Below are 15294 nucleotides of genomic sequence, written 5' to 3' on the forward strand. Positions count from 1 at the left end.
AATAAGACTAATATGGTAGCCTTTTCTATAGAAGTAGGACTCACACCACCAGTGCATCAAGGTAGAAATATTCATTAAATGGCATACCTGGTACAACACTCATGTTTTCATGTATAAAGCTTTCTACCTGACATCCAACAATCAGATAAACCACTAGAACCATAAATGCTCCCACCGTTTCAGGCCATTTTTAAAAATTCAATTTCACTTGTATATATTTATTACCATTGAACCCCAGCACAGAAGTTCCTTACATGCGGTCTTCTCAATCAAACGAAACTTGTCAGATAAAACAAATCTTAATTATGTATCAGAATCTTCAATTTATTGAAGGAGGATATGACCCGGCAGAAAAAGAAACATAAATGTCACTTTGATTTTGACACATGCAGTGTTTGACAACATTGTCTATCGACAAAGAATGTCTAACGGACCAATAACTTTTTGTTTTGTAAGTATTCATTTTTGCAACAAACACAAGCAGACAATATCATTCGTTCTGTTTTATATGCAAATTGAAAAATAGTTATGTTACTGTCTTAGACCATTCACTTATATAATAAGTCGTTATTCATGTTATTCATTCACACAACTTACGGAATATTTCATTTTCCTGAAACTGAACCATGCACAGTTTTATGACTACAAAACGGTACAACTTTCCTTTGTAGTCTTTACTTATGTAGGTGAATAATTATGTTTACTGAAGGATGTATGATCTAAGAACCCTCACTTTATTTTTTACACTTAACCCTTAATTTTGAAGGAAAAAAAACATAACTTTTCCTTTCTAGATTTACTTGTGCTATTAGATTGTTTTATCTATTTTATCACTATTTGGTTTATCCCTTTATTGGTGTCTTTGGGATTTATCGGCCAATCGACATTAATATGTTCAAAGAACTATGTCAAACATCTGTCGCAGAAAATGAGAAATGGAATGATACAATATACCAGAAAATTCAAACGGATGCACATCTATCTGCTGATAAATTCTCATCAGAGATACCAGTAATAAAACTGTGTACACCAGACACGCATTTTGTCTACAAAAGACAAATCAGTGGCGTTTGAATAAAAAAGTTATAAAGGCTTCAAGAGTATTGAAAACACAAAACTTCAAAAGGCTTTCCCAAATACAGCTAAAGTAGTCTATTCCTGGTGGAAGCAATCTCATTAGTATAACGAAGAATTCAAAGTTTTCTAAACAGTTAATTTATAGTTATGAATTATTCATGTCAACACAAAAGTTCTCACTACTGGGCTGGTGATATCTTTTGGAAGAAAATCTAAACCAGCACTATTTTTTTATTTTACTGTCAAATGGAAGGTAAACAATACAACTATGCAAATAGTAAAAATATACTAATTTATGTTTTTGTTTTGTATTAAGGAGTTAAATTTCTAATTCAAAGCTTAAGAACCTTTAAAAATCAAATCACATGTAAGATTAACACGTGTATAAGGAGAAGGGAATTACGCCACACAGAAAAGTTGTAATGGTTTCAAGGGACTAGTCGATATAGAGTTCATATATGAAAAGGATAACTAAGATGATACTAGAATGCTGATATTTTATTCCATTTATTTGCTTTCCATATTAAAAAATTACAGTAGTTCAGCATACTTTTTCCTTGTATGTTTAGCGTTTGTAGTAACTTCTAGTAAATAAATCATAGGTTGTTTTGTCCTCCTCTACGGGATATGAACCATAGGTTGATTTGTCCTCATCTCCGGAATTTGACCCTTCACACGAGCTACAGCATATGTCATTATTTGGTTGGTTCTTTTCACATCCATTGCATTTATTTGCTGTACTGTCTCCTTCTCCCAGAGGACAGTTCTTTGGTACATTACATTCTAAAACTAAAAAAAAAGCAAAAGATGAAAATGTACAACATTCTGTAAAGAATTGTTTTAATTGGTGAGTTCTATAGTTTGCGCAACAAAACCCATAACCTTTGAGCGAGATTTACCTGTTTTATGCATTGTGTGTGCTAATTTATTAAATTTCCTAATACAAGTTGAGTAAAATTGGAACATAGAAAAGTGGTTTAAACACGGCCGGGATTTGTGATTTGCAATTCTTTCAGCGGAGAAATTTAAGTGCAGTTTTATTTTAGATGATTAAATGTCAAATGGTTAGCGCTACTGATAATAAAAGCCACAAACTATTTGCTAACTAGTTAATTGAAATATTATTTAAACAAATTTAAGTTTACTGAGCCATACTCACGAGTTTTCTCTTTTGCTGAAGAAAAAAAAAAGATAGGTGTATTGAATTATGTGATTGATAACGGGGGGAAACCACAGTGCTGATTTTGCATGTTAAATTAATCATCGGTCTTCAACTTAAACAATGTATTACACATCATATTGTTGTATATGTGCTTAAAGATATTTAGTTAGCTATCTTCAAAAATCACATGTTATATAATTGTTGATGAGACAACTTTCGACTGAAGTCAGACTTTGATTTGAGCTAGGTCACCACATGTTTGCAAATGTCAAATGAAATATTTCTTACTTTGACTGTGCTGCTCTAAACAGATTGCAGTTTATTCAAAGTTTTCTTTAAATTGCTATTTGTATTAAAACAACTGCTCAGCTGGTCACAAATATTAATCAACTGCTGCAGAATACTTCAGTCAAGTCATCAAATAGAACGATGATAAAGTAAAACACACTTACAATCCTACAAGACTAATTCACTTCTTTGATAGTAAACCTTAAGATTATGAACACAACTATTCACGTGAAAAAGCTGCAATCTTAGTGTGAAAACAAGAATGTGTCCATAGTACACGAATGCCCCACTCGCACTATCATTTTCTATGTTCAGTGGACCGTGAAATTGGGGTCAAAACTTTAATTTGGCATTAAAATTAGAAAGATCATATCATAGGGAACATGTGCACTAAGTTTCAAGTTGATGTAACTTTAACTTCATCAAAAACTACCTTGACCAAAATCTTTAACCTGAACTTCGCCCTATCATTTTCTATGTTCAGTGGACCATGAAATTGGGGTCAAAACTATAATTTGGCATTAACATTAGAAAGATCATATCATGGGAACAAGTGTACTAAGTTTCAAGTTGATTGGACTTCAACTTCTTCAAAAACTACCTTCACCAAAAACTTTAACCTGAAGCGGACGGACGAATGGAGGCACAGACCAGAAAACATAATGCCCCTCTACTATCGTAGGTGGGGCATAAAAATGTTTTCGACTCCAGACTAGAGCGCGCCTTTCATTGTTATTGCAACATGCACATTTTATTTGTACTTACCGACCCATACTTGTGGTTTGCTGGTTAGTTTCGCAGGAGAGCAGATGTCACACAAATTCGGGGGAGAGTCCAGTTGGTCTGTGTTACAAATAAATCATCATAAAACTGTATTAGTGAACTATTAGGAATATGGAAAGGTTGATATAACAAAGTAGTATGTAATAATTGCAAAAACTTATACGGTTTACCAGACTTGCTAGTGTGGTCTTAACATAACAAAACATTACATCTGTACACATTTGGAATATGTAGCCCTGATTGATTAGATAAGGCAATGGTAGTTAAAAACTATGTTCAAAATTCATGAGAGTTATAGTAAAACTTATGTAGTAACGATTTTCTTCTATTTGCCTTATGCGGTAACACTATTTGGTGCAGTTTTAGGGTAAGGATCACACCCTTGTAAATGAAGTTCGTTCAACATGCACGAGCGTAATATACACATTAGATATGACTGGGATATGTTGAGATGCAAGAACCCATTGAAATGTAGTTGAAGATAGATGGAATGTCATCAATTTGTCTGAAAGGGACATTCAAGAACTTTGAAAGAGGGACGAAAGATACCAGAGGGACAGCCAAACTCATAAATCGAAAATAAACTGACAACACCATGGCTAAAAATGAAAAAAAGACAAACAGACAAACAATAGTACACATGACACAACATAGAAAACTAAAGAATAAGCAACACTAACCCGGAAGGGTAAGCAGATCCTGCTCCACAGTTGGCACCCGTTGTGTTTCTCATGGTATAACAAATACGGTAATTAGTCTAATACGGTAGGTCGCATTTTATTTGTCGTTGAGAAGGTTTCGTATATATTCTTTTTTCAAAGACTGTCTGTTGAAATATCAATCCAGCATATTCAACAAATATGCTGTCGATCAAGAAATCCGACATTATGGGGAATAGGATTTGCTTATTCTGCCAGAGCACCTGAGCTAGCCTCTAGCTTTTGGTAGGTTTGTGTTACCAAAGAAACTGCGTTGTAAAAAAAAATGTAATGTAAAATTAAACCTAAAGTGGACAACGCAGACTGCATGGCTTTGCATTAAGAGATACCGACAAAAGGTAAACTATCAAAATACCGAACTCCAAGGAAAATTCAAAAGCTCAAACACATATAAAACGAATAGAAAAAATTGACATATTCATGGCTTAGTACAATTATTGATCATCAAACAGTTAATCTATCAAGAAAACAATATGCAATAGTTATCAAAAATACTAGGAATATGATTAAATACGCCAGATGCGCGTTTCGTCTATATAAGACTCATCAGTGACGCTCAGATCAAAATAGTTATAAAGCCAAACAAGTACAAAGTTGATACCAATTGTATTTCCTGTGCTACTATGGTTAAATTTTCCAGTGTATACCCTAATTTCAGCATTTCTCTTTACTTTTCTACTTTTGAGATAATTGAACTTACATAGATTCGTTTCTATCACAACAAAGCTATCATCACACACGTCGTTAACCTTTATACATCTGTAAATGTCTTTATTGGCACCTCGTCTGAAAAAAAATTACACAATGTATCATTGAAAAAATAACTGTGTATTTGCTGAGGCTAATTTTTCCCCAAATTGATTGTTTTGTTATTTATTTCAGTTTGAATAGCATCCTTTATACATCTGTAAATGTCTTTATTGGCACCTCGTCTGAAAAAAAGTTACACAATGTATCATTGATAAATAACTGTGTATTTGCTGAGGCTAATTTTTCCCCAAATTGATTGTTTTGTTATTTATTTCAGTTTGAATAGCATCATACCAGACAATTTTCATTTCGACAACACAAAAATAAGATTTTTACAAAAAAGAAAACGACTGAAACGGCATTTAACTCACCTGTTAACAATGAACGGTCCTTCTCTAATCAAACACTCTATGACAGTGTCAGGTGCAATCTTTAATTGGTATGCATTTGGCACAAGAAGATCTACTTCGGCAGCGTCATTGTAGAATGTTCGCTCTTGCCAATTACATGGCCATGAACACATACAGTTCACTTAAAACAGAATGTACATATGTGTAAAAAGTAAGATCACAAAAATACTGAACTTGGAGGAAAATCTATTCGGAAAGTCCATAATCACATGGCAAAATCAAATAACAAAACGCATCAAAAACGAATGGACAAGAACTGTCATATTCCTGACTAGGTACAGGCATTTTCAAATGTAGAAAATGGTGGATTAAACCTGGTTTTATAGCGCTAACCCTCTCACTTTGATGACAGTCTCGTCAAATTCCGTTATATTTACATAGATGCATAAACTAAATAGACACAATAAATAAAATAGTCAAAATATGGGTACATCAGTCATCATCGTATAACAATTTTAAAAGGGACAATTTAACAGAACAAAAAAAACATCTATCTACAAACACATTCATTGATTTGTGTGTCTGACGTTGTCTTGGTATTGATTTCTATCACTACCAATTGTAAAATTGTCAGTTTACGTCATTATATTTTATAACATCTACACGAAAATCAAATTGTTGTTTAATTCCGCGCATTCTTACAATATTATGTCGCTGTTTATCGCTAAAAACTAATAGAGATTGCTTATTAAAAAAAGTATCAGAAAAAACTAAAACAATACCATATGAGAAAAAGAATATTTGCCAATATTAATATATATTTACACCAGCTTATTTCAGAATACACACAAAAACAAACTGATTATAAGAACTAATTGCTTTTTATTGGAAAAGATAAGCAACAAAGTATATATGTATGTATTTTAAAGTAAATAAACTCATCAAAGATGCCAGGATTAAATTTTGTATTTACGCCAGACGCGCGTTTTGTCTACAAACGACTCAGACGTGACGCTCAAATCCAAAAACAGGCCAACAAAAGTGCGAAGTTGAAGAGCATTGAGGACCAAAATTCCTTGAAGTTTTGCCTAATACCGCTAATGTCATCTAATCATGAGGTAGAAAAGCCTTAGTATTTAAAAAATTCAAAAGTTTTGTAAACAGAACGATTTTGAAAGAGACGACTCTTACACCAGCTATTGAATGAGCATAATTGACCAACTTGATTTTAATCATCACAAATTACCTTTTTGTAAACGTTTTAGACAACAAGACTACAATATAAAGCAATATTTTAATATGTTAGATGTATTTCAACACTCAATAAGTATTTCGAATACAAATATCTTAATGTGAAACAGTATGATACTTTTCAAATTAAACGATTTCACAGTACTATTTATAAGTAAGTGATAACATATTTACCTGGTTTATAGCAAAAAAGAACAGCGAACACCAAAGCAATCGTTGCATTAAGAAACATGCTGAAGTTGGAAGTGCTAAAATCTACACTGACGAAAAACAACCTTTTGGTGTAGCGACTTTCTTGAAAGGTTGTAATATATATTTTGCAATTATCCTTTTTGTGCTTTATCGAAAGCAACGAATTAAATTGCATATATTGACAAGTGTCTTATTGTGATTGGATGAAAATCTCTTTCATTCGAAAAATCAGTTTTAAAAATCAATGATTGTATTCTTTTGAATGCACAAAAATAATTTAGAAAAAAATGTATACATTAATAAATACATAAATATATATATATCAAGAGCGGCTTATGTGAAAACAATAACGATACTTGCAAGCACCTGTTACAACCAACATCAAAAGCACAGCTATTTCTTTGAAAGTTGTATTATACATTAATTTCATTTAAAAAATTTATAGGTTTTTTAGATATGTCAAAATTGATTACGAATTGAAATCGTAGGAAGAATACCATCTAACGGATTCAAATAAACGTTAAGAGTTGGGTTTAGAAGACAAAGTGATGATATGATGAATATTCTCTGAATTAGACTCAAAGCAATCACCATACACATCATCAATTTTAAAATGTCTTCCAGAAGGAGTAGACGAACACAGAAACTAGCGCTTTCATAAATGTATGGCCGCAGGACAATCTGCAGTAATTCACAAGTCACAAGTCGGAAAAGAATTGATTATGACATGGAAAGAAAAGGACGAAAAGACGAAAAAGTCAACGAGACTCTACAAAAAAAAATGAAAATTTAACAACACGAACCTAAGAAAAAACCGAGAGTAAAGTTAAGTATTCCTGAAAGATAAGCAGGCCATGTGGAACTTGTCGTGTTCTTCACGTACAAATTCTGTGGCAAGTCTCGTTCAGTGATGGCACAAATGGGGGAAAGAAACAATGCAAAATAGCGTACTTAAAAGGTCAAATATGGCAGCACATATGAAAAAGAAGGGAAGGATGTGTAAGTTCAGGGTAAACACTTATATAAATCAAAATCTAACGTCCAACAAACTTAAGGACACAATCTCCGGCGCAGAGATCATATCCGTTCCGTTCAATACTTTGTAACACTACACTCATAGTTGAAAAAGGCTAAACTCATCAGATGTATAAAAATACAAAAAATACAAATACAAGTGGACGTGGCCGGGTACTTGTACATCCCACTACAAAAAGACACTAAGTACAGATCTGAGAGTACTCGCAGTTACTTACAAATAGTTCAACGCCAATAACAACTAATTAAAAAAAATCATGCATCTAAGACTAAATTATCGATCCGTACACATCCAACATCCAATGGATTTAGTGTAAAGACGTCATAAACAGTCAGAGAAAGACATGACCTTTTAATATATGAAAACACTAGATGTAAGAAGATTTTTACTACTATAAACTTTATGAAAACTTTGGGCGAGACTACAGTGCAACTAGCCTTTTTTATACTTGATGCTAGGAGATTTAACTGGCGGTACTGAAACTTGTATATCTATAGATAGGTCTCTTCGTAGCCTTAAAAGTGTGGTGCTTCTCTTCATAGCCTTAGAAGTGGGAGCGTTTCGTAGGATTCTAAAACACATATACCGCATAGGCAGCTTTACAATGCCCCGAAATGACAATGTAAAGCAATTCAAACGAGAAAACTAACGGCCTAATTTATGTACAATAAATGAACGAAAAACAAATATGTAACACATAAACAAACGACAACTACTGAATTACAGGCTCCTGACTTGGGACAGACATATACAAAGAGAATGTGTCGGTCCCAAACAAGTACTGTAAAAATGCAGGTTCGAATACAGAAATCTTTAGGTATTATCAATTCTGGATATGGCAGATGTACCGTAAGGCTAAAGTTTAGGATACGTTCATCTTTATTGTCACATTATGTTTACCGTACTCATATTTTCATAACTCTATACCGGATCGGTATCATTCTTGGCGGCTAACAAAAGTACTTATTGAAAGCTATGGCTCCTTGTCCAGATTTGGATATACGTAATGTCGTTTTTGTTTGATCAACGTCTTGATGTTCAAATATTATATGATAAGGGTTTTAATTTCAAATATTATGATGTCGTGAATCGCTGAAGAGACATTATTTGTCAAAATGCTCATCTGGTGCAATAAAATTGGTACCGGCTATTTAATTGAATTTTGCATATATGATAAATGGACGTACGAAAATAATGGGTAGTGGTATATTGAAAAATGTCGCTTATTTTGCGCTTTATTATTGAGAAAAATGTACCATATTTTACTAAATAAAACCACAGGCACTTATCTCAGAAAAAAATATTTCCTATATACCTTAAAATAACAGGTATATATAGGTATATAGGATTTTTTTCTGCGACAAGCGCCTGTGTCCAACACGTAGTAATTTTGCCGAAATGCAATATATCCATATTGGCAACAAGGACTTTCTTAAAAGTTAACACCGTTAGTTATTTATAATTACTTTTTGAACATTACAAAACCTTCATCATACTTTTAGACGTTTTGATTGGCAACATGTGGTTTCAGTCAGGTGGATTAATAATCTCTTATTATGCACTACAACTGACTGGCCGCATTGTTTGTGTACTCATATAAAGCATTGTTTATACCTAACCTTCTCAAACAATAGAGGAAAAAACATCTTCAGTTGCACAGTTGTTTACTTTTACTTTAAGATATATTGATGATGTCCTGTCCCTTAATCCACATTTCACTGTGTGCTTACATCTCACAATTCAAATAAACTAAAGATTAAGGATCTGCTTACCCTTCCGGAGCACCTGAGATCCTCCCCAGTTTTGGTTGGGTTCGTGTTGCTGTTGTATCCCTATTTGTGACCTTTTTAACCTTTTGTGTCTGTTTGTTTTGTTCACACATCGTTGTCAATATAATGGAATTTGATGTGACAGTCATACAAGTGAGAGGTTTAGCTAGGCTTTAATACCTGGTTCAGTCCACTATTTTCTACATAAGAAATGCCTGTACTAAGTCAGGAATATGACAGTTGTTTTCCATTCGTTTGATGAGTTTGAGCTTTTGATTTCGCCATTTGATTACGGACTGTCCGTTTTTAATTTTCCTCGAAGCTTTTTTTATTTACTTTCCCTGTTCGAATACAACAATATTCGGGTTCGACTTTTAAGATTCAAGACTATTACATTCATCTTGTTTGAAAAATATGGCAAGATGGGATCCAGCTATAAATTATCTCATTTCCTTCAAACGTCTGTTAAATTCCATGATTTTCGCGTTTCTGTATACTATGAACAAACGCAAAAATCATGGAATTTAACAGAAAAAACAAAATAATAAAGGACTTTATAAAAAAGGGAGAGGGCTTTAAATAATCTTCCTGTCTCTAAGTACCTATGAATTTTGATGACTTTTCTAGAAATTCTCATCTGGTTCAATAAAATTGGTACCGGCTATGATTTAAAACTGCGAAAATAAATTGACGTCCGGGAATCATAGGTACTAGCTATGTTATTAATCTGCGCACTAGTGTTGCATAATCAAGAAAAAAACGAAAATGATCATTTAAGATTTTAATTTAGAGTACAAGCAGAAAACAATGACATTGTTCATATGTGAAAATAATAAAAACATATTCTTTGAAAGCAATTGTTTTGTTACAATCAGTGAACACTAGACAAATATTTCTACATATGTTGTATCGTAAATGTAATTAAAAAAAAATGATTTGATATCAATTACACATTTAAAGCTAGTCAGAATTGCCATGAATCAAATAGATTACAATTGCAGTTGGAGAACAAAAAGAAAACAGTTGCATTGTTGTAACATAAATTGATACTATCAAATAAAGATTTGTAAAAATCAAAAGTCACTGTGTAATTAACTGTTAAACAAAAGTTTAACAAACGCCCTGTTCTAAAAATAAGTCCACATCGTTTGTTCGTCCTGAATGTTCTTGTATTTATTTGTACTGTATTCCTGTCATGTAATGGTGTCATTTTGGTGTTATATTTAACATTACCATTAAAGTGCAAGGTTAGGCTAGCCACAAACCAGGTTCAACCCACTATTTTTTTTCTTAAAATGTCCTGTACCAAGTCAGGAAAATGGCCATTGTCATAGTTGGTTTCTGTGTGTGTTACTTTTTAGTGTTGTTTTTCTGTTGTGTCATAGTTCTCCTCATATATTTGATGTGTTCCCCCAGTTTTAGTTTGTAAGCCGGATTTTTTTTCTCTCAATCGATTTATGAATTTCAAACAGCGGTATACTACTGTTGCCTTTATTTCGTACAAAGTAAAAACACACAGTTCATAGGACCTCGGTAAAATTGAAAGTTATTGTGCCTAAAAAAAATAGCCGTCATAAATTGCTGATATAAACATCGAGATTGTTTTACGTAGGTTTTTAAGGATAAAGTTTTGCTGCAATTTGCATTCTAATATCCATACCAGAAATTATTGCTTTTTTCAATCGACGTTTTTGGTACAGTTTTACGGGGGAGAGGGGGGGGGGGGGGGTTGACGTGAAAAGTACCTGATTGTTTTTGTTGATATCTCGAAAATCTCAATGGTTTCAGAAATCATATTACTCAAAAGAATTTAAGTTGTGGCAAATAAAGTCAGAACTATGATGTTCCTATGTATAACACAATCAGGAAACTTTTATCACAATTATACTATCGAAATTCAATTTGTTTAAGACACAGATGACATAAATTTGTATGTATGATACACGCAGTTGGTCGAAAGCAATCTTATTTCAAATTGTGCATTGCTTCCTAGTTGTATCTGAGGGGAAAATGCATGTTTCAAGATAAATCATGGCTCAAATTTGTGGTTCGGTCTTCAGTGTGAATTTGAATGGCGAGAGTAGTAAGCCATAGACGCTTACCCAGTTGGTCGACCGGTTTCACCCCTGCACATTCTGCAATTCCTTCTATTCTCTCTGGTGTTTTTTTTATCATTTTATCAGTGTTTGCCTTTTTAACCAATTTATAATATTTTAACAACGGTAAACTAGTGCTGACTATATTGAACCGTGTATCTTATTGGCTTCATGGACTAATAACTATAAAGCCTCGGTTTTGATAGCTTTTATTTGTTTCATGTTTAGAAATCAAACAAATATTTTAGCAGGTTTTAATGTGTTTTACAAGTTTTTTTAATCAAGGCTTTTATATGCTCAACACATCAAAATTGATTGTTACGCGCATCTAAATAGAAAATATTGCAAATGCTGTCCAAGAAACGGGTTATTTTTAGATTTGAAACATATAAAGACAGAAACAAAATAAATAGTGCAAGAAATTCAGCCAAATATTGATGCAGAAATAATAAAGGGTTACTCCGACCTTGCATTTCTTTCAACCTCCTTGCAAGCACTAGTATACCATGTCAGGAATATGACAGTTGTTATCCATTCGATTGATGTGTTATAGCTTTTGATTTGCCATTGATTAGGGCTTTCCGTTTTGAATTTTTGCTCGGAGTTCAGTATTTTTGTGATTTTATTATTTTTCATATCCACTGTATGTACACAATACTGATTATACAGCATGATTTGACTTACTAAAGTATCATAGTGTTTAAACTAAATAAGAAAGATAGTAGCATAACACAAAATAGAATTCCTCTCCCTTTTCTATTTAAGTTGAAAAGGGGGTGTTTTGACGATGAAAAAAACCCAACAATGACAGTGTACTGAATAATATAAACAAATGCAATCTAGGTATCTCCCACATGCCCTAGCTTTACACCTTGCTAATTAAACTGGTCGAAAATTGCATTTCCGATGCCATCTTGGAATTCTTATATAAGTATATACCAATTTCCTCAAATGATACAATAATTAACCAAAGAAAACAAAAGTGGTAAAAAGAAAATTTTGACCAAAGACACTCTGTCTACTATAAACCAGTCATAATAAACATGCAATTAATTCTTGTCCAAATAAATGCCGCTGAAAAATTGAACATTCGTGTTTAGTCTCAAAGGTAAGCGTGTAAATTGACCAAATATGCTGATATACCTCATTCATATGAACGTGTAACTTGTCAGTTTAATCGTGTTCGTGTTGTTAATTCTTTGGTTTTCTATGTTGTGTCATGTGTACTATTGTTTGTCTGTTTGTCTTTTTCATTTTTAGCCATGGTGTTGTTAGTTTATTTTCGATTTATGAGATTGACTGTCCATCTGGTATCTTTCGTCCCTCTTTTAATCGCTGTGCAGGTAAAACGATTCAGTCTAGGGGTATCAATATTGGAGGATGATATGGGAATATAAGGTTTTATTTAAAGAAATTGAAATGTAATACCATTCTGACAGTTAAAAGACTTTTTGTTAAAAAAAATGTAAAACTATGGCAAAATATATATAACAATATACATTTATACAAGTAATATTGATGTCACATTCACTATGCATGAATGATGCACCTCTAGAAAATGTCTCAGAACATAAACATCTTGGTATAACCTTATCAATTAATGCCAAATGGTCTAGTCACATACAGGATATTTATTCAAAAGCTTGTAAACGTCTTAATATTATGAGATATTTAAAACATAAGATTGATAGGCAGTCTCTGGAAAGACTTTATATTGCATTTATAAGGCCTTTTTTAGAATATGGGAACATAATTTGGGATAACGGCACACAAGAAGAATCAGATCTAATTGAGTCTGTACAACAAGCTGCTGCCAGAATTGTAACTGGGCTTCGAAAGGGAACTCCTAGGTGGAAATTTTATAAGGAATTAGGTTGGGATTGATTCCCTCCAGAATAGACGTCAGAAAAACAAATTATTGTTTCTTCATAAAATTATTTCTGGAGATATTCCTAATTATATTGCTACTGATATCTTGTATACAAACACTAATGACCAGTATGGACTGAGAAAAAAAAGGGAATTTAAAACTCCTCAGTGTCGAACCACAGCCTATAAGAACAGTTTTATTCCACATACTCTTGAAAAGTGGAATTCACTTGATGGAGAAGTTACAAATATTTTAAGCTTTACAGGATTTAAAAGAAAACTGAATGAGGACATAAGTCCTTGTCCTGTTTTCTTTTCTACTGGTTCACGTAAAGTTAATATAATCCACTGCCAATTAAGAACAAATAGTGATCTAAAAGATATATTCATGAAACTGGAAGATTTTTTTATAATATTTCATGTGATACTATACTGTTTAGAAATCAGCTTATAACCACAGTGTACCACTCTTTAGTCTTAATTAAAAACAAACCTAACTTTTAACACACAAAAAACAACCAATTGTGTTTAGCATCTTTTTGCAAATAAATTTATATATATTTTATTTTATTTTTTGTATTAGTAATTATATTTTCAAAAATCAAGAAATTAATAGTCTTGTAATAAGATGATACACTAAATTACTTATGTATTGCAAAAAAGGGCCAATCAATTCTTGTTATTCATATAAATAGAACAACTTTGTTGCAGTGAGTTTGTGAATTTGAGTAAAAAATCACTTAATGATCTACTTGATTCCTAACCAACACTTATTAATGTGGTATAAAATTCGACACCACCTTCATTAGGTATTGCTTTGACTTTGTTAACATAGTTATTTATATACGTATACACAATAAAATACTTCAAGAAGTGGGGGAATTGCCTCCCCTGACTCACTGCAACAACGTATGATCTATTAACTTATCAGAAAATTATATACTATCATGCATGTTATTCAATCCATCTTGTATGGGAAAGGATTTGTATAGGCACTGCCTTTTGTCCAATCCCTTTGTTCAAATGTACATTTGATATTTGAACAATAAAATATTTTGAATTGAATACATGTATACAATTTGAAAATACCAGAAACAAATTATACCAACTACGGGACATACCATTTTAGGTCGATATATGTTTTCCCCACTCGTCCTGAATTAGGACGAAATGACAGAACCTAAATAACAAAATATGAAATTAAAACTTCAAAATACAGTGTTTGTCTCTGTTATCAACTTTTTATTGACCAAAGTTCAAACAGTTATCAAAGGTACAAAATTAGATTACTTCACTGAAATACTGTCATTAGTAAAATATGCCTGACCAATGATATTTGTAGAATCCGGGTCCGTTCGACCTGATTCACGTTCGCCCTAATACATGTTCGCCCAGGGTCCATTCACTATGATTTTTCTTTTTTTCTTATTGGATTTGTTCTCTAGTTGTATACTGTTTATTATTTGAACAGACTATGTTACAGTTTGTTGAAAAATTCGCCGAATATTGCCGCAATCAATTTCTTATTTCCCCTTTGATGTGCATTGTACAATATTGAAATACAATATATGTATCTTTATTGATAGATAGATGTGGCCCAAGGGGCACTAGCTGTCAAATTCATGTTCACCGATATGACTCAAATTATCATATTTGATTTATAACGATGTAAAACATTTATCCAAATTATAAAAAGTCTAAAATAAACAATTTACAGGATGATCGACTCGATAATATGTAGCTCCGTCTAGACGCCATCTAATAACCTGTCGAGTTGACCTCCGAAGACCTCCGATAGTCATAAAAGCGATATAATAAAAAAAAAATAAAGATATAAATATATTACGAAATCGTGCAACTGGATTGTTCTAGGTCTGTTTAATTTCATATTATAGACTAAATATAAATGTTAATCATCGTTTTTCCCTGTATAAGAGTGATTTTCCTTGTTT

The 15294-nt window shown here is 32.6% G+C and overlaps 1 protein-coding gene across 1 annotated transcript; it reads right to left on the reverse strand.

The window, feature by feature from the left end:
* Positions 1–1557: 1557 nt before the first annotated feature.
* LOC139510567 (uncharacterized) lies at positions 1558–6711 on the reverse strand. The gene is made up of 6 exons (XM_071297129.1): positions 6555–6711; positions 5151–5310; positions 4730–4815; positions 3293–3370; positions 2237–2251; positions 1558–1866 (listed from the first exon to the last, which is right to left on the reverse strand). The coding sequence occupies exons 1-6, from the start codon at positions 6610–6612 to the stop codon at positions 1643–1645; spliced, it is 621 nt and encodes a 206-aa protein (XP_071153230.1). The 5' UTR covers positions 6613–6711; the 3' UTR covers positions 1558–1642.
* Between the last annotated feature and the right edge of the window lie 8583 nt (positions 6712–15294).

The sequence above is a fragment of the Mytilus edulis genome, chromosome 2 (genome assembly GCF_963676685.1).
Source record: "Mytilus edulis chromosome 2, xbMytEdul2.2, whole genome shotgun sequence".
Lineage (NCBI taxonomy): Eukaryota > Metazoa > Mollusca > Bivalvia > Mytilida > Mytilidae > Mytilus > Mytilus edulis.